Genomic DNA, 27,309 nt, shown 5'->3' with positions numbered 1-27,309 from the left:
ATATAATAACCTGGCAGATAGATGTGCTTTTTATCACACTAGCTTATAGCCTCCTTCATCATTTAAGTTCCTTAAAATAGCAAAGGAGCATGCCCAGTAGGTGAAGTACATCACAGCCCTGCTTGGGTGAGTTAGTGATTTATAGGGCAGAGCCAGGAGCAGCGGCTCGGGCTGTGTCTGCTGTGGCTCGCCCGGCTCGCCCTGCAGTCAGCCAGCCACATCTGCACCGGTCCCAAGGTAGCACGTGTTTTAGTTTTGGCTGTTTTTATGAAAACCTGGCATAACTTCACTTTCTTTTCATTTGTAAGTGCGTTTTAAAAAGTTTTAAAGCATCGATTTTTAACATTCTAAATTTAGTAGCAATTGGTAGGAAAGATCATCTGGTCTGGGCAGAAGAGATGGTTTACAACAGAGCTTTAGTTTCACAGAGCTTTTGAGGAGTAGGTCTGTCTATGCTCAGCTAAGATGAGAGCAAAGATGGGGAGTGGACGCTTCTGGTTAACCGAGGCTTAGGTGGAAATTCCTACCGAATTCAGCTGCTTTAAAGTAGTTAATTAATAGCTCCTGTATTATGTTAGTTCAGTACAAATTAGTCTGAGTTGAATCTGATTCAAAGCCTTGCAGCCTCTCAGAAACTAAGGGCCCCATCACTCTGCCCCATTAGCTGCGCGACTCTGGACATACTTTTTAACTGTATAAGTAGCATAATAAAAGCAGCTCTTTGAGGTGTTGTAAAACCATGGTACAAAGAAAGTGCTTTAGGTAGTAGCTAGCTCTAAACTTGTCAGCTAGTTCAAATTATTATTTTATGGTACTTTAAAAAGTTGCGGGACAGACGCTGGCCACCAGTGGAAGCAGAAGGAAGTTTGTACATGGCGGCTCTCTGGCACACACAGACTGGAGCAAGACCTTGGCCGGAATTATGCCATTGCAATTCATTTCCCCTTGGTTTTTGGCATAGTTCTCAGGTTTTGGGACCCCCACCCCATTTTCCAGGGTCTGATACCCTTGTCTGTCTTCTGATCATAGACTTGTATGCTGAGAGTTTGCTAAATAAATGTGCGAGGTCGGTGCTAAGCACTTTTGTGTGTGTGTCATGTAGCATGCTAACAACCCAGTGAGAAAGGTACAGTTCTTATCCCCATTTTAAAGTAATAAGGGAACTGAGACACAGAAGGCTTGGGCTAGTAATTGTCAAAAACTATGGCGGAACAAAATAATGGAGTTGGGACACAATGCCGGGTCCGCCTCAGCCTGCAGTCTGAGTTTAACATTTACATTGCCGTAACTCACCATGTAGAGCTTCTTACGCAGCAACTCACTCACCTGTTGCAGAGATCCCAGATTCCGGGGGATTCCAGTTTTCTCCTCCACTGCGGCCATGTAAACACCGTCAAGTGTGTGTGTCTCTGCCTGCTTGTGTGTAGTGTGTGATCCATACTTAAATGCCACTTGCCCTGGGCTAGGCATTCTTTTAATGCCTTTCTAAGCTCAGTTATCCTGAAAGCCCAGTGAAGTGGGTACTGTTTTAGCTTCGCTTTCACACATGCAGAAGCCAAGGCCGAGAGCTCTCTCATGTATGAGAGGTCGCTGTGCCTCCCACTACCTGGCTTCAATCGTGTTTTTGTGAGTTCTACTTGATGTAGGGTAAATTCCAAAGGTATCACATAGTTAAAGGTTATCCAGGCTTAATGGCCCCAGATGTTTTTAAAATCTGTATTTATTTATTTATCAAAGAGTTAGTTTTTAATAGTGACATATAATGTTGGTGCCAAGAGGTTGAATGTTCTCATTTCTTCACAGTTGTCGAGGACCTATTACAGGGTTTAGGCATTGTGTTTGGGAAAGCTGGTGAGAAACAGGTATTTTAAATCAGAAAAATAATGTTTCATTACTAAAAAAGTTTGAATTTAATTGTATTATCTGATATTATAAATTCTTATGAGTCCTTAACCAACATTTTAATGATATTTTACATGAAGCCATTACTTTACCTAATTTGATCCTTAAACCCATGAAGTTTTTTCAATTCAGTTAGACAGTTGACATCTAAAGAAAAATATTAAAACAATCTGTCTTACTATGTACAAGATCTCAAGGCAAAGAGAGAATTCAGATACAAGGATATTGATTACAAAATGTTTTCTACGGCATAAACTTCTTATTTTTATTTTGCTCTGGATTCCATATTGTAGTTAATGTTTTTTTTTAAATGTACAGTGAAAAAAATTTGGTAAAACATTTGCTTATTTTATTATAATTATTGATTTATAATTTTAAAATAAAATGAAGTATTTAAATGTCTTGGGGAAGACTTTATACTCTTACTAATTGATAGCTCCAAATACGTCCCTTAAACATGTATTGCATTAGATGGGTGGGGCGGCATGTGGCTGCGGTCCCAGCTACTTAGGAGTGTGAAGTAGCCCCACTGCTTGGGCATATCCTATGAGACCAGCCTGTGCAGCATAGAGAGACTGTCAGAATCACTCGGGCCAAGTTGCCTGGAAAAAGAACCCTAGTTATTCGCTATTCAGTTGCCAGCTTCCAAAGGAAGGTCTGAGGAAAAACAACAGAAGGAAACCTCAGCAGTGTGCAGCGTACCTAGTCGTGGCTAGTGCTTGTGCCCTGCAGCCTAGAGGTCGTGGGCCTGGTGGGAGGTGCTGCTCCCGGATTCCTGTCCTCTCCTCTCTTCTCTTCCTTTCATCTTGCCTTCCCTTCCCTCCTCCTCCTCTCCTCTTCTACTCACTTCCCTGCCCACCCTTCTCTCTGCCCCGTTCCTCCCTTCTCTAGGCTTCTGAGCGGAAGCAGACACCTATAGAATACAACTGTTAAGCTGCTTGGCTGTAATGTTAAGGTGAATGCATAGTTCATGTTTTCGATCGTGAATAGATTTTCATGAAATTTCCATCCTGCTTTTTATACTCAGGTCTTACCATCCAGTCCTCAGTGTGCATTTGCTGTCATTTCTGAGTGCAGCATTTCATCTTCTTTAACATTCTCGTGCTTGGCTGTGCCAGCAGTAATGTGATACCAATAATTTGTATTCTCATAGAGAAAACTGAGCCCTAGGATAGTGTTGCTTGGCACCCAGTGACCCTGGCCCTGGATCCATTGGCCTGGATTGGGAATCGCAGTTTTACCTCCTCTCTTCTTTTGTCATTCAAAGTCCTCCTTTGTCTTTGAGAAACAACCTGAAAATCCTCTTTGTGAGACTTTTCCTAGATGACCCCACACCCTACCCCTCACATTGCTTTTCCTTTAGAGCATCTGTAGATTTTACTGCTACTTTTTAAATGCACCCTACCAAACTCAAGTTTCTCAAGGAGAGAAACCTAGATTTAAGTTTCTCATTTTTTACTTCCTTGCTCGTCACTCATGGGTGCTCAGTAAAGGGGGGGGGGCTGTGCATCTTCTTAAAGCTTCACTGCAGTTCTGGAGTCTAAGGGAAATGGCCTACTTTCCTGCCAGCAGTTCTTTCTGGCATCAAGGACAGGTGGCAGGTGTGAAAGGGAGCTGGGGGTTGGGGAAAGCCAGAGCTGAGAAGTGCCGTGGTCTACCTCAGTCTCTCAGAGTCTAGCCCCGCTGCTCTGTCATGTGGTAGCCACTAGCCACCCAGTGACTGCTTAAATTTAGGGTAATTAAAATTAAACAAAGTGAAAATTCAGTTTCTCAGCCATGCTAGACATCTTTGAAGCCCTCAGGAGACTTGTGGCTGGTGGCTCTTGGGTAACTCTGATGTGGAACATTGCCATAACTGGAACTTCCTGCCATTAGTTCCAATAAACATCTTCAGTATCCCTTCCTCACTTGCCAGCCTTTTAAAATGGAATGCAGGAGTAAGGTGTAAGATCACATGCAGGACTTCAAAGACATTTTCCCTTGCCTGGTGGCCTTCATCTAGGCCTGGATATACCACCCAACTTCCATTGAAGATTGGGTAGTGGAAAATTAGAAAAGTCTTGTCTTAGGATACTATACAATTTTAGGGATCAGGTCTACTTTCTAGTATGCATACTGATAATCTTGGGTACCCTAGAAGTGATCTTGGTTTTCAGTATGCTGAGAGACCTCATTACATCGGCCTTTTAATTTTATTTTTTTCATTTCCATCAGCCATAAATGCTTGATTGAAAATCTCTGAGCTAGAGCTTCTTTAAGAACACAATGAAATAAAAACCATGAGTTTCACAAATTCTTCTGGATTTTTTTATTTTTTTGAGGTGACTGGAGCTTGTATAAAATGATGTTAGGAAACTTTTCGTGGATGTATGGTGTCTCCGTTATGCATTTTATAGTCAAGCTGGGTAAGAAGGGCCCTAAAAAAAACCAGACATGGTTTCAGAGTGCACTGGCGTGACGTGCATAATCGTCAGGTGTTTGTGGCCCTTACAGTGCAGTTGAAAAACATGAAGCGTGCTGCAATGTGTGTGTCAGCACACCAGGACTGAACACTAGATGTCAGGGTTGTAGTTTTGACATTTCCCCAGTGGCTGGTAAAGATTTTTCTGCTTTTAATCACCCAGCTAGTTATAAACTTTTAACCATTGTGCTTCTTTACACTTAGATAAATGCTTACTAGAGCAAGCACTTTTTCCAAAGAATTGATATTAGCATCTCTGTAATATCAGGATTAAAACATATTAATATATTTGTTTTTCAACCAGCTGTATCCTCTGAACTGTTTATCCATCTTCTGGTACCAGGACATGCTTCTTGGGGAAAAGTTGTATAGCTCTGAAATTTGGTAGACACTCAAATTTTAATCGGATCAAAGTGCCACTAGTTTTTCTTTGGAAAAATTTAGGTATCTTTTCATAATATTGTGCGTGGTAATATAGTTTTTATGTCATCTGTCTTTGTACATCAAAGCCTGGAGTCACGCAGCTTTAGGCTTCTGAAATTGACCCAGCATGCAGGGTGCATTAAATACATGCTAAATGAATTTCTATTTAAAAAGTATTTTTCTTCATTAGGAAATACGCCACTCCATAAGAGTAATAGAATAAGAGATGTTTTCTTGCGTTTAACATTTCCTTTAATACTTTTCATACTATTGACATCTTTTAAGATCATGCATTTAAGAATATAAATTCTTATTTTTCTTTGTTTAACTCTCATTTTATGTAATGTTCAGTTAATTTTTTGAAGATACTTCATTTTTCCTTGTGTTCTTAAAGTTCAGTTTTGGATATGTTTTTATTTGCTGTTTTCTTTTTTTTTTTTTTTTAATTTGCTGTTTTCTATTGTTATAAATTTTTATTTGAGGGCCGGGGATTTAGCTCAATGGCACCATGCCCTCCTGGCAAGTGCAAGGTCCTGAGTTCAATCCCCACTACCGCAAAAAAACAAATAAAAATAAATTTTTATTTGAATGTATCAGTACTTATTTTATGTCTCTGTTTCACAGATTCTCAGCACTTTAAAAATAGAAGTATGGAAATCCATAGGGCCAGGAAAGTGTTTCAAACTTCAGAGGTTTTTAGATTTTGAATATTTGCATAGTCTTTGCCGGGTGAACATCCCTCATCCAAAAATCAAACTCCAGAATGCTCTGAAATACAAACTTTTTAGAGCTCCATTTGCTCAAAAGGTTTCAGATTGTGGAGCATTTTTAAATTTTAGTTTTCAGATTTGGGATAGTCAACTTGTGTTATGCAAAGGGAATACCTAAACTACGAGCGTTAAAATGTCTAGCTAAAAGTCAGGTGTAACCAGATGTTCCCCCTCCTCCGAGGTTTGAAGTCAGGAGATGAAAGGATCACTCCAAAGTTAATAACCTACCCTACCTTCTCTTCTTTTTATTTTGTTTATAACAGTAAGCTGATATAAAAAGATAAAGAGGCTATTTAAGGTAAAACATACATATTTTGTTGAAGTTATTTGAAGAAGAAACTGAGGCTTGGAGTTGAAGGACAGATAATTTCGAAGTGGTAACAAGTCAGTGGCTTCTGAGGAAGTGGACGCAGAAATCAGTGACGAAGCTTGGCTTGGCCTTGGTCCCGGGGTGTGGACCAGCGCACAGGAAGTGGGAGGCAGCTCTCCTCAGTCCCATGCGTTTCAGTGAAGGCGAGGACATGCGGATTAGACGAAGCCGGGAACAGCAGGAAAGCTGCTTATGTCTGGGCCTTTTCCTTTAGTTTGCCTTAATATTTGGTCTTAATGTGGAAATTGTTTTAATTACCAACAGTGTTTTTTGTGTAGTAAAAATAGTTTGATAGGAATAGTTTCAGGAAGTGACATTTTTCGTACTAATCTTTTGAGATCCATCTGCTCTGCAGTCAGCCAAAGGAATCTGCACATTTGTTACCCAAAGATGTAACTAAGTGGCTGGCAACTGCATCACTGAGTCTTCTTCGTTATCTCCTTCTCAGCTGCCTTTGTTAGCTCTTCTACTTACTAAGAAACATTCCCAGTTCCTGAGCTGAGCTGTTTCTCCTTTGAAGTATTTCCTAATAACCTAACTTCCTAGGAAACAGACTGGATCCTGTAGGGTCTGCTTTTTCTGGCTAAATACAGTTCACTTCAGAGAAGTGAAGCCTAAGGCACCCAGAGCTACTTAGCAAGTTGATTTTCCTACAGAGCCTCCATCTTGCTATTCTTTCTGCAGTCTTGGGACCCTGGCCATTTGAATCTTACGTGATGGACTAGTTTGGTGGTAACCTGTATGTATTGTCTGGAGTAATTCTGCATGGTGAAATTCAGCAGTGCACTTATAATGTGTATGTTCAGCCCAGAACTGGGCATTTTCATTCGGGAACCCAGAAGTGCAACTAAATGTTATCTTATGTGTTTTCTCCACACTAATCCAGAATTGTATGTATCTTGGCCAGTCCACTAGAGAAATTTTTCTAACCCTGTACCATTTCTTAATAGTTAAAGTTTTTTGTCGCTGTTTTGATGTTGTCTTTGTTACATTTTTCAGGTGGTTCAGTGCCACAGTTGAGGTCCATGTGCTGAGTACAGCGTGCCTGGCCTCCTGACGGTGGTGGACAGGGTGGTCCAGGCTGTAGGATTTGTTTCTACTGCCTGGCACCTGGGTCTGGAAGTCACTGTGACCTCCCTGTCACTGTGGCTGGATTAGGTCCTTGGGGCCGGTTGCACTGGGAGAGCTACTGCCTTTGTGCCCCAGCAGTATGCCGCAGCAGGGCTGAGAAGAGTCCCTTTTGCAGGAGTTAGAGATAGGGGAGCTGCTTGAGGGGCCAGGGCCCTGTCAGGGCTCGGCAGCCTCTGCCTGGGCGCTGGGGTATAACCTGTGTTTCACTCTCAGGTTCTGCGGGAAGCTGCGGGCTGTCTGATGATGAAGCAGTGGAAGCGGACAACGAGGAGGATGCTGAGCCCTGTCACAGAGAAAATGAAAATGCTGCAGACCCCAGCCTCGGGACCAATACGGGCTGGGCAGATGCCATGGCTAAAATCCTTAACAAAAAAACTCCTAAAAGTAAACCCACCATTCTCATCAAAAACAAAGAGCTAGAAAAGGAAAAAGAGAAGTTGAAGCAAGAAAGACTAGAGAAAAAAAAACAGGTGCGTCTTACCAGTGGTCTTGTAGAGTAGGTTTAGTTCTCATCTGTACCACATTGTTCCTTGCAGTGTTTGTCCAGTTAACATTCTGGTTTAAGTTGCTTTTTATGTGGGGTGGACAGCCAAGGTTACATTCAGAAACCTGGCCCAAATTTCTCTATTGACCTCCTTGACATTTTAGTCTTCTAAGCAGAGCAGTAAAAATGTAAACTTGGCAGAAGTTTATCTTTTCAATCAAGTAATTATACATGTGGCAGTGACTCCTTTATCTAAATACATTGTTCTTTTTAGCCATCCATGTGCTGTCTTCATTAGGCACTGAACTCACAGAAGCATGTGACAGTTTTGCTAAAAACCTTTAATATAAATCAGTGAAGATGTCACAAGTCAGGTTGGTTCTCATTTTCAAAACCGATTATTTGGGTGTTAAATAAACTCGAATTCATTATGCTTTTGTTAAACCACTGATGATAGAAGTTAAACTAATGAAATCTATTAATTTAAGCCAAAAGTTGGACATAAGTTTGCTGTTGCATATTATTGAAATAAACCATAGATTTTTAATGGCCCTTGTACTTGATGAAGTATCTTTGTGTTTAAATATTTGGTTGCTAAAATAAGTATGATTTCATAATGAAAGAAAAATATCTTCATATAATTGTATTGGCAGTATAGAAGTACTAACTTCCAAGAAGTGCTTTAGAGTTAAAAATGAAAGGAAAATAGATTTCAGTTGGCATATATTTCCTTTTTTGTTTGCCATCCCTTTATCTTGTTTCCAGAAGAATATTTCCTTTGTTCTTATTGCTGGTTGCTCTGTGTGAAAGCCTACGTAAAGATGGAACTTTTTAAGTATTGTTCTTAGAAACACAACATACAATGTGTACTCTTATTAATTTAATATTCTTGAACTTTAAGATAAGTTTCGTCTCTAAATCTTACAGATGGTTTTCCAACTGAAGATTTGAATCTTTGTTTATTATCTGGCAAAAGCTAGAAGAGGCTTTAAAAATATCAGAATCTTTATTACCTCTAGTCTCAAAGTTCAGCGAGAGCAGGACCAGCATTTTGAAGCCGAGCAGAAGGAATGAGTCCGTAGCCGCACCGTGGGTCGGAGCTTTGCATGTAGGGTGGCACTGTCCACATGAACAAACGCACGCTGCCCATCCCAGAAACACAGCGCGGCAGCCACAGGGGCTCTTGGCGAAGCATTCCTGCAGCCCAGTCTGTGGGAATTACTGGGAGGTTTATTTCTGGCATAGTCTGATAATGAACCCAGGGCTGTTAAAATGAATCATCACCTGATTTGGAGATGAGTCTGTTTGTTTATAGCAGAATCAGGTTAATGGGTATAGTGAGAGCAGGAATTTGGCTTTATTGTTAGGCATTTTCAGTAACACCGAATGAGAGGCAAGTAGAGCAAGAGAGGTACACGGGGACATTTTTCTATTGTTGTTTTTGTTACTCATCGGATGCTTTTGATGTCTAAGGTCGCTTCTAGGTGAATAGTTCGTTCTGTGAGTGTATTTGATATTTATCTGATGCTGGCCTAAGAAAGGGACCTGAACAAACAGTATGACAGATCACGTGCCTGGACCAGAATGCTACCCAGAGATGATTTTGAGCTAGGTTGTGTTTGTTGTCTGGGAGGTTTTCTTATTTTCCAGTTCCTCTTCTATTCTTACACAATAGTAGAGAAACCATTGCTACAGTTCGTGACGATGTGCTGTATATGGCAGGAATTTGGTTCAGACAGACGCAAGAGGAGAAAGGGATTTAAATGATTTCATGCAAAGAAAAATAGCCACTACATGCTATCTGGCTACGTTGCTCTCCTTTTAAAAGCTCATACATGTTCTTAATTTTGACTGTTGAGGGAGCTGCTTTCTGAAAATAAAGAGAAATGGTGCTTGAACGTGTAGTTTACCAACTCAGGTGGCGTGGCATGTTCCCCTGGGTCGGGCATGTGCCTGCCCTTGCACCCTCCCTGCACTGCCTCCTGAAGGTGCCGGCCGCCCTCCAGGGCCCTGCTGGCAGATCCGCTGGCAGAAACGCCCCAGTGCGTCTCACATGTCACGCTGGGTGCCAGCCACAGGCGCTCAGGGCTGAACCCTAAAACTGTGGTTTTTAAAAGTCCCTGTGACAGACTAAGCCAGAATGATTTATTACCTCCGTCCTTTCTCAGAGTATCATATCAAAGTTTGCTGCACTTTCAGAAATGCCTAATACTCTTTTACCTAACAATATTTATAACACAGCTTGATAAGAAGCGAGAATGGGAAATGATGTGTAGAGCAAAGCCAGATGTTGTCCAAGACAAAGACACAGAGAGGACTCTTCAGAGAATTGCAACAAGGTAAGACAGTGGTTTTGGCTTTTCAAAAATAAGGGAACTGAAGCTTTGATAGTGACCTGTTTTTGATCACATTTGATTCTTAGGCCCTGCTTTCTCGAAGCCAAGTGATAGCTCTCTAAGTCGGTTGTTCAACACTGAAACCAACTGAAGATTCTGGAGGCCTGAGGAGCAGGAATGCAGAGCGCTTCCATGTGCAGTTGCTGTGATTTTTCACAGTCACAGGGACAGTGTAGTCAGACTTCCTGCTGCACCCTTCACCCCTCGTGACAGGTGTCTAAATTTACAGCGCTAGGTGATTGTTTTTGTTGCCTTGCACTGTGTTGATGGGGTAATATGTCACACATCATGGCAGCTCTGTGCACTCCCTTCACTCTGCTTTTTAAAAATCACCTACCCCCAAACGTTTATCCAATGCTCTGTGTGCAGAAATACCAGGGCCCCGCGGCTGCGGAGTGCTCCTTGCCCACTCCACTGTAGCACTTACACTCTCTGAGAGTAGAGGTCTCCTGTGTTAGGAACACACAGCAGGAGATGGTCTAGCAGCGTTGGGAGGCCTTCACAGAGGAGCTGACACTTGAACTACTCCTTACTGAAAGGGTAAACCAATCCCAGTTAGTGGAATTAACTGTAGATTCTCAGTCACTGCAGATCTTTCAGTCACTTTCCAACCCAATGAGGTGACTTAGGACGTGGCTGGTGGAGCAGACTTCCAGCTGGGCCTGCTACTTCATTTCTCTCTCAGCTCCTTGGTTCAAAGGATAATCTTATATCTGGCCTTTGTGGTTCATGAATTAATAAAGGACTTAGAGCAGTGTAGGGCCAGCACACAGTAAATCTGTACCCTGGCCGCTTCACTTGCTTCTCCTGGTCCTGGCCCGCCGAAAGGGCTGGAATGCTTCTCTCCTTATAAGTGCACAGCCGCAAACCCGTTAAAGCTGTTTGCCTGCTCGTAGATGACAAGAGCATTCTGGGTCAGAGACAGAGAACTTTATTACTCAGGACTAAACAGTAGCGGAGCTCGTGGCTCTCCCCTAGGGCATGCAGGTGCCCCCGGGCAGACACCGCATGTGCTGCATGGCTTGTGTTTCAGGAGAGGAGTCCTGTGCTGGGGAACCGTTGCATGTGGTTAGTAACAGGCCGTCTTTGCAGGGAGGAGTCCTTATCTTATCTGTCGGGCATTTACCGCTGGCACAGCCCTGAGAAATTACCTGGGAAGCAGCAGTCAGAGCCTTTTGTTTTTTGAAAAGTCCAGTGACAAGGTGCAGGTATATTCGGGCCCATGGCAGATTGCCTCTTCTCAGGGTTACTACAGAAAAGCATTCATAGATTATAGAATTGTAGAACTGTAACAGAAATAAAGTGTGAGTCACATAGGTAATTTAAAATGTCTTCGTAGCCTTCTTGAAGAAAGTAAAATGAAAGATGTGAAATTTATTTCAATAATATATAATCCAGTATATTCAAAATATTTCATCATGTAATTGATATGTTATTAGTGAAATTTTAAAATTCTTTTCATGTAAAATCTTTGAAATCCAGGGTGTTTTACGTTGGTAGCACATGTCAGTCAGAGCAGTCATACACAATCGCGTGCTCAGTGGACACGTGGGTCTTATGGCTCCTGTATCGGACACGGTGGGTGGTGATCATCGGACTTAAAATACATACCCTTAAAAGTCGGGTGTAGAGGGTGGGGTGCTGGGGATCTAACCAGGGTCTACATAATCTAGGCAAGCACTCCTCCACGGAGCTTCACTACTAGCCCTAAAAGTAGGATTTTATAATTGTTCTCATAGCACAAGGGTTCAAGATACCATGGCAAGTTACTCAGATGTTTTTCCATTTACAAATGAAATTAAGATCCAGCAAATCTTTCCTGGAGTCAGATGCTTTGACAAGTAACTGAAGTCTGTGCTTTCATTCCACTGTAATGCCTTCACCGGTTACATATATTTTGAAAAATACTTTTATATTGAAAATAATTCCCAATTCTAATTGCATTAAAGTTAATTTGGAAAGACTAAAACTGTTTAAAAAATCACATGTCAATCTACATATGTCTGTTCTCTAATCAGAACTTTATTTTGTTAGTAAGATATGTGTTAATTTTTCAGATACATTTAACAATTCATTTAGTGCTTTAACTTTAATGACTGTTAAATGCTTGCCTCTTTTCTAGTCAGAGAAAATACCCTGACCCCAGCCTCTTGCAGTCTGTTCTCACATGTAATTGTTCTGGCCACTGGGTCTTCTGCAGGGGTGTGGTGCAGTTATTCAATGCTGTTCAGAAACACCAAAAGAACGTTGATGAAAAGCTTAAAGAGGCAGGAGGCTCTACTGGAAAGCGTGCTAAGTTGGTGTCGACTGTTTCCAAGAGAGACTTCATCAGTGTTCTCAGAGGAGTGGATGGAGCTACCCATGAGAAAGGTTCAACTGGAAAGAACCCAAAGGCCAAACAGGTAGGGTTTATGTGGGGGTCAGTGCACCAGGTGTTTTTACTTTGTGAGATGGAAATAAAAGCTGTAGAATTCCAAGGTTTTGTTTTGTTTTCAGGTTTTTTAATTAAAATTCCTATATATCCACTGTCTAATTTAAAAGTTTGAATTCCTTAGTTTCGTGATGATTTTAAACGGTTATAGATATCGGCTGCTGTCCAACTCAGGAGCCGAACGGACACAAGTGAGCCATTCAGCGACGGAAGTGCCTTCTGTGTGCCCAAGGCCGCCTGGTGGCGGCTTGGAGACTAACCCACAGAGGCACTCGTGGGCCGGGGCCGTGCAACTTCCAGGGCAGGAAGAGTCCGCTCCAGGAAGCAGGGTTGTGTTGTCGGGGCAGCCTTGGTGACACCTGTCTGATCAGGAGAGTGAGGCTGCACATCCTTGCCATGATCTCTGGCATAAGAGCAGCCTTGCCACTCCTGCCCTTTGATGTGGACTGCAGTAGTTTCCGTTTAAATGCTGCAGGTAAAAAGTTCTGAAATGTACTGTAGTCCTTAATTGGTTTTAAAAATCAACATTCAAAGTACTGAATAAGCTGTTTCAAGCGGCCTAATCTGTGGTATTTTGCTATTGCTACACAGGAAACTAACACAACATGTCTATGTGGAAAAATAAATTTTTCTTAGAAATTTGAAGTTAATTGTTCACTTTCATGCATACCCTACCCCCTTGGCCCTTTTTTCTGTCTTTCAAGTCCACCACTGCTCTGGTTTCTAATTCTTTACTCGCTGGAAGCTTTCAGAATCCTCTCCTTATTCCTGTTACTCTAAAGTCTTGCAGGAAATGCCCTGGGGTGCATGTGTCGGTGCTGGGGCTGAGTACTTGCCGGCCTGTGACCTCAGTGCGGTAATGAGTTCAGGTTTCTCACTTCCGGACTGGTGGTTTTGTTTGGCTTAGCGTTTGATGACTTGTCTGCCTTTCTTCTATTTTGTTTCTGGGATTCCCGTTAGGTGGCAGTTGGATCTTTAGGGTTGGTGCTATGGTCTGCAGAACTTCTTTTTCTCCAGTTTTCTATGACTGTCTTTTCCGAAAAGTTCTTTGATTTCTAACCCTTACGTTGAATTAAAAAAGCATTGAGTTCATGTTTTTGAATTTTGATGGCTGTTTTGTACCCTTTAATTGTTTCTTGGGGTCTTTCAACTCATGGATATGGTATGTTTCAAATTTTTCTTCTGCTCTGAATTGTCAGATTTTTTTTTAAGTAGTCCGTGTTACTGATACAGAATAGTGAGGTTTTTAGAGGAAATTGATGCATTGCATTTAACATGTCTTGATCATTTTCAGTCCCAGAGGATTAATCCTAAAGATCATCAGTCCTTTATTTTATTCATTTATTTATCCTTTAGGTTTCTCATATAGGCAAAACCATGCAATATTTAACTTTCTGAGCCTGGCTCATTTCACGTAACGTGACGGTTTCCAGTTCCATTCGTTTTCCTACAGATGATGCAATTTCTTTCTTCTTTGCGGTCAAATAATATTGCATTTTATATGTACCACATTTCCTTTATCCATCATCTGTTGATGGGCATCTAGGCTGTTTCCACATCTTATCTGTTGTGAAGTATACCACTAAATGTAGGTATGTGTGTATCCCTGTAGCATGCTGTATTTCATTCTTTCAGGAATATACTGAGTGGTATAGCTAGATCAAATCATATTTTTAATTTTAGTTCTTTTAGGAATCTCCACGCTGATTTCCATGGTGGTTGTACTAATTTCCATTCCCACCAAAAAGTAAGAGAGCTCTTTTCCTGCATCCTCACCATTATTTATTGTTTTATTGTATCCTTAATGATGGCCATTCTGACTGGGATGAGCTGGAATCTTGAAGTAGTTTTGATTTACATTTCCATGATGGCTGAAGATGTTGAACATTTTTTATATATTTATTAGCCATTTGTACTTTTGAGCAATGTCTATAAAGTTTATTTGCCCATTTTTGACTGAGTTCTTTGAAGGTTAATTTTTTTTGAGTTCTTTATATATTCTAGATATTCATCTTCTTTCAGAAGAATAGCTACTCATGATTTTGTCCTATTCTGTAAGTTGTTGCTTTACTCTGTTGTTTCCTTTGCTGTACAGAAGTTTCTTTAATTTGATTTAATACTGTTTGTTGATTCTTGACATTATTTCCAGTGCAGTTGGAGTCCCGTTCAGGAAGTCTTTTGCCTGTGTCTATGAATTCAATTCATTCCTCAATGTTATTGTCTAGCAGTTTCAGTTTGTGGTTTTATATCTAGGTCTTTGATCCACTTTGACTTGATGAGCGGGGTGAGAGATAGCAATCTGGTTTCCTTTTTGTTCTGTTTTGTTTTGGTTTTTGAGACAGAGTCTCCCTGTGTACTTCAGGCTGGCCTTTAACTCACTGGGTAGCCCAGGATGGCCCCAAACTCGCAGCGATGGGTTCTGGTTTCAGTCTTCTGCATGCAGATACTGTTTTCCTAGCACCATTTGTTAAAGAGGCTGTTTTTTCTCTAGCATATGACTTTTGGGCCCTGTTTGGCCGTTCCTGAGGTCATTTCTGCAATTTGGTATTAATCTCTAGTTGGAGGTCTCCTCAAGTGAGTGGTAATCCTCGTTGTTCATATTTGGTAGTAAGGTACTCATGAGTTGACTGGCAGCCTGAATGCCCAGAGTTTGGGTTTGGTGAGCTTCATTAATGGACAACCCAAGTGAGTTGGCTCTTTGGGCATGCCCGAGGGCCCGGTTTTATAGGTTTCTTCAGGAATCGTCCATTTTTCTGTAGAAGAGCCCTGCCGCCCGTGGCTGTGGGGTAAGACATTTGCTGTCGTCTTCTGGAGCAGAGTGTAGAGACAGTTTGGGCTCTGACACTCCACGTGTGGACTTACTCAGTGACTGTCCTCCGCACTGAGCAGTGTTTCCACCTCCAGGGCCGCTCTGCTGCTGGCTTGCGGGGACGAAGTGCCTGTCCTTGTCTGGCTGCTTCCATGGGCGCTGTCCTCTGTCCTCTCTTTGTCCCTCCAACCCACCTCCTCTCCTCTCCAAATTGCCTTCAGCTCTTGGCAGGGGGCGTGGCCTCTGCACACACCAGCTTTTCGTTCCTTGCCCTTGGTTTCTACTGTTCTACCCGGTTATCATGCACGCCAGCTTTGCCATGATATGTCTTACTGTTTTCTGTATCGTTTGTTTATACCTTTTTGTTCCTTTGTATGAAGTGGAGATGAATGCATCTTGGTAACCGGAAGATCTCCTTTTTAAAAGAAGAAATGTTTATCTTATAGTACCCTCTTATTGCTTCAATGGAATTATTAGCAGTCTTATATTGATCAAAAATATTTTACAAAACATTAAACCTTTAAATATTTGGTAATACCTCTTTCTGTGCTTTGAGGTGAATTACTAAAAAACTTGTTTATGAACATTTCCTACAATGGTAGCCTTATGGAAAGGAGACTGACCATGTAATAAAGAAGATGTAGACTCCCGGTGTTTCTCTGGATTTGGAACTTCTTTGAGAACGAGCTTTGTGATTATATCCATCCCTTTGTGATCTTTCGGTGTTTAGATACGTGTGCGTGTCCCTTTTAGCATTGTTTCCTTGAGAATGAGGAAGACATAGTGTGTGTTTAATTTGTCTAGTATATTGATTTTTGTTTTTTAAACCTGGTGCCCAGAATTACTGAGATTAATTTCTCTAAAGTCACATAACTAAGATGTTTGAGTCTGTTTTCAGGCCCATGCATACTTGTGTACTGTACATCTTTAATTCATTTTATACTTTTGTTTTATGTTGTTGTGAGCTACAGACTCAACAGGAGCTACTGTTAAATGTCTGCTTGTTCTGTTTACAAACTGGGTCATTTTCAAGTTGGTGGAAATCTGCTAATCTGGAACAGGAGTCTCTCCCTTGCACCAGATAAATGAGGTACTGGGCCAGCTGCCTGCCAGGGTGCGGCAGGGCCCAGGGGCTGATTCCTGGGTGCTGGCTCTGAGTAATTTAAAAAAGAGATTACATTGTATTTTGAACACTGTTTAGGGATCAAAAAAAATATATTTTGTTTAATTTTCATAAAAATTTAAGCATTATCTCTTAAAGGAATAGGGTCTTTCCTCATTCAAAGCATGCACCTTTCCAGAGAGACTTGTGTTTTCCGTTGTTAAAATAAGCAAGTTTGGGCTGGGGGTTTAGCTCAGTGGTTTTGCCGCCTGCTGCACAAGCACAAAGACCTGAGTTCAATCCCCAGTACCAATAAATAAATAAATAAATAAATAAATAAATAAATAAATAAAATAAGCAAGTTTTTATTATGCTCTCAGATTTCGTGAAACTTAACTCTCTTTCTGTAAAGGCAGGACCTAAGCAAATGTGACACATTTTAAATCTGAGTCTTAAAGGAGAATGTATTGGCAGCTATTAGCAGGGCATTGGCTGTGTGCTACCTGTGCCCTTGGATTCAGACTTTCTGCAAGGTTTCATTCATCTGAAATTTCCAGTATATCAATTTCAGGTTTTATTTTGTTGAAGTGAAGCCACAGTAAGGATTTTGTAAAAAGGGAAAATGCTAGCTGGTTTCAGTAAGAGTAGTTTCCTCAGTGATTGCAGGGCAGCAAAGGTCAATTGAAGTCTCTAAGAAAAAGCTGCTGGAAGAGGCTTGGTGTTTTCCCAATTTCATGATAGGATCTCTTTAAACTAAATGTCAGCCATCAGAACAAGTTGGGGTGCTGTGTTCTATGCACTTCTCTCAAATAGAAACCTTGTAGTTCATTCTTAGCTGGGTATTCAGTGATAGGAAGGACTGCTTTTGAAATGCCAGGCTTCTTTGGTAGCTGTAACCTTTTTGGTATCTTGTAGTCCAGTCTGAATTAAACTGTATTCCTGTGATTCTTAGACCTGCTGAGTACTTGCTCATAATGAGGGAATCCTGGGAATGGGAGGGTTTCCCAGCCAAGTCTGTAAGTGTCCCAGTGTTAAGGAAAGTATAAAATAATATAAAATGACTGCTTGCTTCGTTCTGCTTCTGTAACTTGCTTTGCTTCTCAAAATAATGGTACCAGAAATTTTGCCATCGCCATAAGCTTACAGGCATGTAGCACTAGCTCAAGATAAGGAAATGCCTGCATGTAGCACTAGTTCAAGATTAGGAAATGCCTGCAACCTTCCTTAACAGCAATCCCCGCTTAAATTAGCCCAGATGTCCGAACTAAGATAACAATTGCCATGCTTCGCGAGCAAAAGTGCAAGTAGACCCTAAGCTTTCTGTACATCACATGACTAGACCTGGTCTAGAGTATAAATGTAAGCCTCCAGTGTAACTCGGGGTCAGCCCTTGAAGGTATGTTCCTATGGGGCTGGCCTTCTAGCAAATAAATTTTGTTGTTTTATCCCTGCTCCTCTGTCTCCTGTGAGTTTTTTCTGTTACTTCCAGCAAATTCCACGACACCAGTACCTGGCCGGCCTTGCTTTTCAAGTGGAGTTGGGAGTGTGGAAGGCAGGCAGGGGTGGGGAAAGAGACTGTCCTTAAGCTGCCCTTGCATTGCAGGCAGCAGTGTTTTATTCTCACATAAAAGCTGCTCTGACTGAAATGTGTGGAATCCTAACTTTGTAAATAATTCAGCTTAATGTTTGTTTACTGAAAATGCCTAAATAGATTAGAGTTTAGACAAAAGCAAGACTCTTAAGTTTAAAATGAGAATGAACAGGATTGTCCGTTATTGTGGATAAGAACAGTTGAAAGCCAGTTTCTCATTGTATTTACTTCCTTTAAAGTATGCTGTTTAGTTTTAATGTGGAGTAGTTTCTGATCTGAACGTGGTTATAATTAAAGTGAACATGTGTTTGGCAGTATGGTACGTGCAGTATTTTGATGTGGGGAACGTGAAGTAGGAACCTTTAGTTACTGTTATATTAAAATAACGGAGCTGTACATCCTTGGGCACTATATGAAGAAATGCTCCTGCTGTTTGAAACTGCTGGGGTGGCTTCATCAGTGAAGTTTTGGCTTTTTAAAAACAAAATTGTCCTGCACAGTCAGTCTCGTACCACGTGTTTGCACCTGTAGCGCAGTTTTATAAATCAAAAGAGTATTCTATTGTTCCTTGCAGGAAGTTGTCATTTTTGAGTGGCGGGCAGCGGAGAGCATTTGTGTGGTGTATTCAGCGACTGAGGCTACAGGTTCCAGAGCCAGCATGCTGGCTGCAGAGTGCCTGTGTCCAGAGGTGCAGTAAGGCTCTCCTCCTCGCCGGGAGTGTGTGAGGCTGGGAACGAACTCATCCACACACTGCCTGGGGAAGTGCCCGGTGCGCCGTCCCACCCCGTGTAGGTGTCATTTCATTAGAATGAGTTTCTTGTTCTTAGTGCTTTTTCCTCCCTAACAACTCAAGTCGAACATGGATTCTAAAGCTGGAATCGATTTTAAAGGAAACCAATTCCTCTTTTCTGAATTACTAGATAGTCCAAAAGATATGTAAAATAATTTAATTAAAATTATGTTTAGATTGGAAAATTCTTAGTCATTTTAGACATATTGGGTCTAGTAATGCGTAGTTCTTTAAAAAGTCATGAAACTAGATTTTGAGGAACTGGAATTTGTGCACTTTCTCTTGCCCCCCACTTTAGGCTGTGGTTGACCTGTTGTTATTTACAAGATTATGCTTCTCTAGAAAGTGCAGTTTGTAAGTGGACGGTCGCGCACTGGCCAGAGGTCTCACCTTTGTGAACGGTGTGCAGAGCCTCACTAGGAGGTCACAGCCGGCCTCAGTCGATGCCTTAGGGTCTGAGGAAGCAGGGACTGGACTGCGGGCAGACAGCTGGGAGGCGTCATTGGTGTCTGCTTCGTGCTAGTACCACCTGCGGTTCTCACATGGCTCTCAGTGCTAGAAGTAGTAGAGCCCCATGGGGCAGTTGAGAAACCCAGAGGCAGAATGGTTTAGTCACACTGACCGTATTTGACAGGGTCTGGATTCCAGCGCCACCTGTGACTCCCAAGTTCTTGTTGTGGCCATTAGCTCCTGCTGCTTGAAAAGGTCTAAAGTGCTTAAAGTAATGAGAATCAGAGCAGAAAACTCCCCAGCTCCACTCAGATGAGCTAGAAGAACTGAAGCTGCCTAATGAGCCACAGTGTCACCCGCCAAGACTAGAAAGCAGAAAGAGGCAGCTGACGTCTGACCTTCCTGAGTGGATGTACATACTGAGACTGATGCGTTTTAAAATCTTAATTTCTTAAAACTATTAAGATAAAATAGTCACCATAAGGCATTTTAGAATTATGAGATTCATGAACCTGACTTAGAACAGTCTTTATAAATTCACCATTAGAATTGGCTTTCTAGTCATTTATCAAGGAATTAAAATTTACTGGAAATCAAATGCATCTTACACTTAGAATCTTCTTCTTTTAGCTCTTTTAGGAAAACTTTTAAACAGATACACACCTAAGGTTTTCTTTTTGAAAACAGGTTTATTGAGATATAACCATACAATTCAGAAGATTCTTTTACAAAGTGAAAAACAGAATTCAGTCAAGGTTTACACATTCTGTTTGCTTGTATCTTTTTCTCTTTCGTCCTAGACGAGTCCTTTTAAAAAAAAAAAAATGACTTTTTTGGGGGGGCCCGGTTACCAGGCACTGAATTCAGGACCTTGTGCATGTGAGGCAGGCGCCGGAACCACTGAGCTAAATCCCCGGCCCCAAAACTGACTTCTTAAAGGAGATAAGCCACTTGTCTTGAAGAATAAATCTGGGGTTGAATTTTGTCTCATTATTTCATCATGGTGCCTTTTAACTTGTTATTTCTGTAATCTAAAAATTAGGAATAAAGACTTGATGAAATTTAGGCTAAAAGCCTAAGCTTAAGCTAAAGCCCAAGCTAAAATTTAAACTTACTTGGTCAGTTATTCCATAGGTATGTTAGTTTTCCTTTGCTGTGGTAAAATGACTAACAAAATAAACTTAAAAGGAGGAAATACTTATTTTTACTCATGATTTCGGAGGGTTCAGTCCGTGGTAACTGGGCTCCATTGCTCTGGGCCTGTGGGGAGGCAGAACATTCACAGTGGGAGCACACAGTGGAGCAGAGTTGGTGACCTCACGGTGGCCAGGAAGGTGGGGGAGAGATCGCTTTTATAACAGAGTCCCTCCCCAAACTCCTTAAGCTGCGAATCCATAAGTGAATTGATCTGTTTCCAAGGACAGAGCTCTCATGATCCAGCCACCTCTATACCCCTCCCCCCAACACCGCTGCACTGGAGACTGGAGCTTTTGGGCAACGTTTAAGGCCCAGTCCCTAGCAGTAGGTGTGCTACTTGGTGCTGTGCTTACTGTCGTGAAGCATCAGGAGACATTCTCAGAATGCTTCAGTTAAAGTGATGACAAGCATTTTCTCATTGAAGGGGCATTCCCCATACCCAGGAGTTAGAAAGTAATTCTGGACAGGGCAAATGCCCCTTCCACTGTCCATCTTGTCACTGGACAGTTCAGAACGGTAATGCTTTCACTTTCTGTCTAATTTATTAGCTGACATGTTCCAGGGTTGAATTGAAGTTCCCAAAGGTATGAGTTGATGTTTCTTTCCCTTTAAATTGCTGTTTTCCTGTGGAAGGAGTTGGTTTTATTGCAACTCCAGTGCTGGCCAGTGAATTTCTTTGCTTTCCCCCTTTTGTCCACTTTTTAAAATTGTATGCGCCTAAGGATTTGTATTCATTGACTACTTTAGAAGATTGAATCACTGCAGTCATTACACCTTTTGATCTTCCATTGGCAAGCATGCTGCAGGAGCGTGTGTGAGCTGCCCAAGTGCCCTCTTCCATGCCACTGATCTTATTTGAGGGCTTCCTTGTGTTGTGGGACAAGATGGCTCATCCTGTTTGTGCTTTCTGCATCCTAGACCTAAAATCACTTTTTTTGTGTGTGGGAGAAATCCACTTATTTTTAAATATTTTGTTGAGTTCAGATAGATTGAGAGTATATATACATGTTCTTTATTCAGCTTGATTTTATTTATATAACATTTCATGTTTTTAAATGCACTTTTACATATGTTTTCTCCTTTAAGCTTTCTAACAAATCTGTGATATTAAGAAAACATTGGTATCTATTTTCCAGATGAATTCATAACTCTGTTAATTTGTTTATAAGTCTGGATTTTCATTTACATACTATATAATAAAAATAGCAAGGGTGTGCTTTAAGAGATTAACCAGCAGAACGTATTCTAAATATTTCAAACTCCTAATTTAATATGAAAATGTATAGAGCACTTGCGTTAAAAATCTTGATATGTTACATTGGCTTTTCAGGCAGTTTAGTTCACCTTAGTTTATTAACAGTTATTAAGAGAATGTAAACAATGAACGAAGTCAGTGTTGGATTAATATTTCCCAGGGTCCAGTTCTCTGATGATTAGATGGATGAATAGCAAGTTGGAATAGAAGCCACCAATCAGAGCAACTTTGAGTGAGGATATCTGTGTTGAGTGTAAAAACAAGGGCAGAAAGTATAATTGAAACAAAAGTAAGTACTGGATAAAAGAGAGGAAGCAAAAACCATGTTTTTCAGGAGTATTAGACTTGACTTCTTGGAAAGAATTTGGTTTTCTTAGAAAACTATATTTAACATGTGTTTGAACTGTAATTAAAATTGGCATACTTTCTGCATCTTACCCCCCCCCACCATGATATTCTACTAAATGCTTTTTTAGTTTGCTTAGATTTTATAAAATACCTACATTTCTGAATCTGGATAATACATAAATAGTTAACAGAAACAAGGACCAAGTGAACTTTTTAGAAATGAATTAAAACAAGTTTGTGAAGGGATGGAAAAGGCAAAAATTGATCAAGACAGTTCAGAGTTGCTTATTAAGAACTCTTTGAGGACCAGAGAAAAATTGAATTTGTGTTGAAATGGGATCTCTCCTTTATTTATAGGTTCTTCATTGGAACCCTTGCACATTCCAGAGTGAAACATTACAATCCCTTATGACCAGTGAGATGTGAGAATATCTCATGGTTAAAAAGTCATAGATGTTTTTATTCAGCTTCTAAATATTAAGGGCTGTATTTCACTTCTGTTGATTTCAACCAGACCACATTGTGAATAGCTTACTAAAAAATTTTAACAACAATATTCAGATGAATTTAGCCAGCACTAAGTCCCTTTTTTAATTTAGTCCAAATTAAATTAAAATGTAAACTGAACACTCTTCTTAGGGAAAGCTATGAAATCAACAACTGCTGATTGCTAAATATAGATATGACTATACTGTTTATTTGTTTAGGGTTTGCCTTTAATTTCCCCCCTTCAGAATGAAATGAGGTTAAGCTCTTAATTATTTTGTGTTAGACTAATGAATAATTCCAAACCTCCTTTTGCAGTATTTTTGTCAGTAGCTGCCAGTGTGTGTTTGAACTTTGTAACAGAAGCTGATTAATGTTTTTAAGGGTTGTCTTCATCTTCTAAACTGACAAAGACTGCTTCTGTATGATCCTGATTAAATACTATGTAAAACCAGGCTGGGGCAGGGATGGTATTTTGTTTCCTTGCATCATGTGGTTTTCATTATGTTCTTGGCTCTTTGCTTTTTAATCAATGTAAGCATGAAGGGTTATCTTATAGGTCCCCTCAGGTCACGGAGTCGGTGCCTCTCAGCAACACTGGCAGCTCTGTAAGTGCACCACCGTTGTGTTATTGTAGTCCATGTGCAGATGTTAACCCAGCCTCTGTCTAACAGTAGTAAAAATCTGTGCCTAATGTATAGTTTTGTTAACTTTGTCTTACACTGGATTTATGGTCAGGTTAAGAAAGTTTTTATTTCTTCAAGTCCTGAACCTCCAGAATTTCTGATTTGAAGCATTGGTTGTTAATGGGTTTAAATCCAGAACTCTCTTGGTTGTAATTCCTCTTATAAAAATAATACATCAAAATTGCTGTAACTTCTTTGTTATAAACAAAACAAAACTCCTTCATTTTCATTATGTTTTAACATTCAATGAAATCTATTTGAAGGTCACCCTGGGCAAGCTTTTCTGATGAGTGGCATGATTGGAATTTGTTCAGACACTCTTCTGACCTCCGACCCACCTTTGCTTTGCGGGTGCTCAAGGTGTATGCTCAGTGTGGGTCGTGTTTGTGGAAAGAGGGCAGTAAATCAAAATTCATGAATCCAGTGTATCTTGATTTACCCAAATTAGGACTTCTCTCAAACATCGTAAGATGTTTTCTGTACGTGTAGTACTCGTCTTACTCTGTGTGGTCTCATCCTGAGCTTTAGAGTGCATAGTGTTTTGAAAAGAAGTCAGAGGGACCCGGGTGTGAGTGCTGGCTCCGCTCACAGGAGCCTGATGATGAGCGTGGACTCCTTGGGACATAGAATAAGTTACAGTGTTTCCTGGAGTCTCTGCATCCTTGCTGCAGGTGAGAATGATAACTGTGATCTGGCCAGGACTCTTTTTTTCTTCCAAACTAATATATATGTGGCCATAATTTAGGAGTCAGCAATTCCACTTATTTCTCGGCTTTTTGTTATGGTAGACAAAGATTTGATTCTTATACAGTCTGTTTCTTCTTCCTTGCCCTCTCAATATAGTTAGTTTACAGTTATTTGTTAAATCGATATTCACATGTATACTTACCCAAGTCTTATTTACAGCTGAGTGTTGTAACATTCTACACATGTGTTTCTATTTTATTTTTTCTGAAAGGTAATGGTTGCTTGATTTGCACATTTAATTTTTCCATAGTATATTTAGTTTTTCAAAAATCAAATTGATATATTAGAATTGTTTTCTCTGGGACATTATTTCCGCAGAGCTCTTTTCTCCTGTCTGGGTTGATTGCTTTCTTAGGTTATACCATAGATTGACCTGGGGATTTCCATCCCTAAGCTCTTTGCCCTCTCTCCTGACTGATCACCCTGTTTCCTGATTCTTGTGTCTTCCTCTTTTCTCCACACTCCCGCTTTTGGGCCCTGCGTGTCCCTGGGCTTTGCCCAGTTGGACCGGGTGTGATGGCAGACACAGCTTCGGGCTGTCCCTCCGCTCGCCCTGGTCCTCGAGTTCTCTTCTCTTTTCTGTGTTGCATCTCCTACTTTTCAGCCCTGTGTCGTTCTCTTTGGGCTTGCTCGGTCTCTTCGTGGAGGACACCCTCAGCAGCTTTCCTGAGAAGGGCTGCACGGGGCCTAAACTTCTGGGGAGCTCCTGTGTCTGAAGATAGCCTGGTTCTGTCCTTTACACTTGATTAATAATGTCACGAGTTCTTGAGTTTTACATAGGAAATTACCTTTTTTGAAAGTATTTGCTTCTTGGTTTCTTCTGTTAGGGCTACTATTGGAAAATCGGACTGATTCTTGATCCTTTGTGTATATATGACTTGTTTGTTTTCTTCGTGGGAGGTTATTGCTCATTCTTTTAGTTTTCATTGTCTAGAAATTTTACAGTGAAGTCCTTGGCCTGCTTTTGTTTTGTGTTTGGGCACTCATTTGGGTCCTTTGTAACCTGGAAATGTGTTGTCCTTCATTTGGGGAAATTTTCTTCATTCATTCCTTCATAAACTTCCTCCCATCCATCTTGGCTCTGCTGTAGAATTCCTGTTATTTATATATTCAACCTTCTCAACTGGTTCTCCAGTTATCTCCCTCGTCTGTGTTTCATCTCTGCATTAGTCACTTTCCTGTGACAGCATCTGATACCCACAGCTTAAGAGAAGTGAAGATTCAGTCGGTGGTCTGCAGGTTCCCAGGTTGGAAGGTCATGGTGGAGGAAAACTCAACCTCACACGCAGGAAGTGGAACCTCACACGCAGGAAGTGGACAGAGCAGGAGAGACCTGCGCTCTGCAGGGTGGTCAGGACCCACCGGGGCCGTGTCAGCTACAGACTCACTGGGTGGCCAGTGTGCTCCAGAAGCCCTGCCCTGAACACACAAGATCTGGGGGCACGTTTGAGATCCAAACCGGAACAACCTCTTTTCCTTTCTTACACAGGTCTGATTGAATCACCTTTGTGTCAGGTTTTTAATTTCTACTATGGTGTTTGTAATTTCTGGTTTTGTGTTATTCTCTTAGTGCTTCTTTTAAAATAGGAACTGACCTTTTGTGAATGCAATGTACTGTACCAAATCTTTGAGAATAGTAATGAGTTTCCCCTCTATTGTTTTCTCTTTGAATCATTTCTTTTTCCTACAAGTACATTTTCTGGTTTTGTGGGGTTTATTGTTACTAGCTTCTTTCTGCCAATCCTTGTTTGCTTGTGATTAGAACCAATAGCCCTAAAAATAAAGTTAGCAGATTTGAACGTGTGGCTGTTGCCCCTGAACTTCCCTACGGGGTTCTATGGCTGGGAGTTGTATTAGCGATTGGTCAGGTTTTCTCTAGCGTTGCTAACCTGGAAGCGAGCGCTCTCCCTGCCAGCCTGTGAGGAGCCCAGGGTCCTCTGGGCGCGGCCTTGGTCCTGACTGCACCCCTGTGCCCGCCCTGGCTGTGCAGGGTCCCGCCCAGGGGTCTCCCGATGGATGGCCTGCCTTCTCGGATCGCGGCGCTTCGATGGTGGTGCCCCGCACTCAGCCTGCGCTCCAGGGCGCCCATTTCTTCTGCAGAAGGTGGGGTGCATAGGTCGGCTGCCTGCTGAGGTCTCCCCTTACCTGCATTTGTCGGGCCCGTCTGCTTCAGCTGCATCACCCCCGGCACTGTGAGGACGCGGCCGCCCCCTGTGCTGTGGCTTCTCCGGGCCCTCCCTTCCCTTCCAGATGCTGTTGTTTCCTCTCCTCTAGGCCTTGCGTGTGAGACCTTTAAAAGGAGCACTTCCTTGTGTTTCTAGCGAGAACTGCAGCTGAGGGACACTAGTTGTTTTTGTTCAAACTCCCACATCCACAAAGCTGACTCCCCACCACCCCTTTGGTACCGGAACCGAACTCGGGACCTTATGCTTGCCAGGCAGTCGGTGGCACCTCTGAGCTAAATCCCTGGCCCTGTCTGCCCCTTTCTTGCTACATATTTCTTCAGCAGTTGTGGAAATTAAAAATTAAAGGGCTGTTCTTTTGCCTTTAAAACCAAGTTTCTTTCTTGAACTGTCCTGTTGACAGATGTTATAGTGTCTGTTTTTAATGTCAACCCATACTTGTTTGTACTACATTTTCTGTTGTCCGCTTTTTCTCCACACTGGTGCTTCCCAGCATGAAAAGCCCGCTGTCTGATGATAGCCTGAGCATGAGCACTCCGAAGGCATACAGCCCAGCACTGGGTTTCCATACTGCCGGGGTTTTCCAAAACCCTTCCTCCGTTGCCCTGCAGTGCCTTGGTCTCACGGCAGTGAACAGGTGCTGTCACTGGGACACGTGTCCTTTTATAGGCGGTGCAGCGGGGCTGGGGAGTGTCGGACACGGTAGGGCTGGAATGGATTTCAGATTTCTAATTTCTAACACGTTTCCAAGTGGTACTGTTAGACTAGGGGCCACATTTTAAGGGTCACTGGTCATAGATAGTATTGATGACCTTAAAAACAAGATCGCCTAGATCCCACTGTAAAGCCCTGCTGAGCTTCTGCCTTTCAAATTGGATAATTGAGAGGAGCTTTGAACTTTGGCAGTTACTGATCTCAGTGGCTACCTACGTGGCTACATAATTGCCTTGGACACAAGGGGCTCAGGCTCACCATTGTAATGAGCCCCCCCTTCGGTCTGCACTTCTTTATTTCCCAACTATAAGTTTGAAGTGTTGTCTGTGTTCTTTTCTTTCCCTGTTCTGCTGTTGCCCAGAGGTTTTTCTAGCTCCAGGCTGGAGACCTGCGTGTACCGCAGTGAGCAGGTGGGGCTGCGCTGCCCGACCATGGTAGTCAGTAGTACCCAGGCTGTGGCCACACACGTCCCAGAATCTAAAGCTTTCAAGTGTCCGTCCGCCGAGGAAGAGTTGTGATTCTTGCTCATGTCTAAGTGGCTCTGTTTATTGGAGACACCCATTTCTTTTATTCAAGGCGAGGA

General features: G+C 41.7%; 1 protein-coding gene across 1 annotated transcript in view; it reads left to right on the top strand.

Moving 5' to 3' along the window:
- The window catches only part of Rrp15 (ribosomal RNA processing 15 homolog), a 41,272-nt gene that overhangs the window by 5,905 nt on the left and 8,058 nt on the right, over positions 1 to 27,309 (top strand). Inside the window, exons 2-4 of the mRNA XM_004867390.4 lie at positions 7,271 to 7,527; positions 9,783 to 9,880; positions 12,138 to 12,339. Of these exons, the coding sequence (XP_004867447.1) occupies positions 7,271 to 7,527; positions 9,783 to 9,880; positions 12,138 to 12,339 (557 nt within the window). The remainder of the gene's footprint in view (positions 1 to 7,270; positions 7,528 to 9,782; positions 9,881 to 12,137; positions 12,340 to 27,309) is intronic.

The sequence above is a fragment of the Heterocephalus glaber genome, unplaced genomic scaffold (assembly GCF_053883595.1).
Source record: "Heterocephalus glaber isolate CG9 unplaced genomic scaffold, H.glaber_assembly_v1.0 deba00001067, whole genome shotgun sequence".
Taxonomy (NCBI): Eukaryota; Metazoa; Chordata; class Mammalia; order Rodentia; family Bathyergidae; genus Heterocephalus; species Heterocephalus glaber.
Note: the sequence above shows the minus strand (reverse complement) of the source record. Positions and strands in the feature narration are given on the sequence as shown.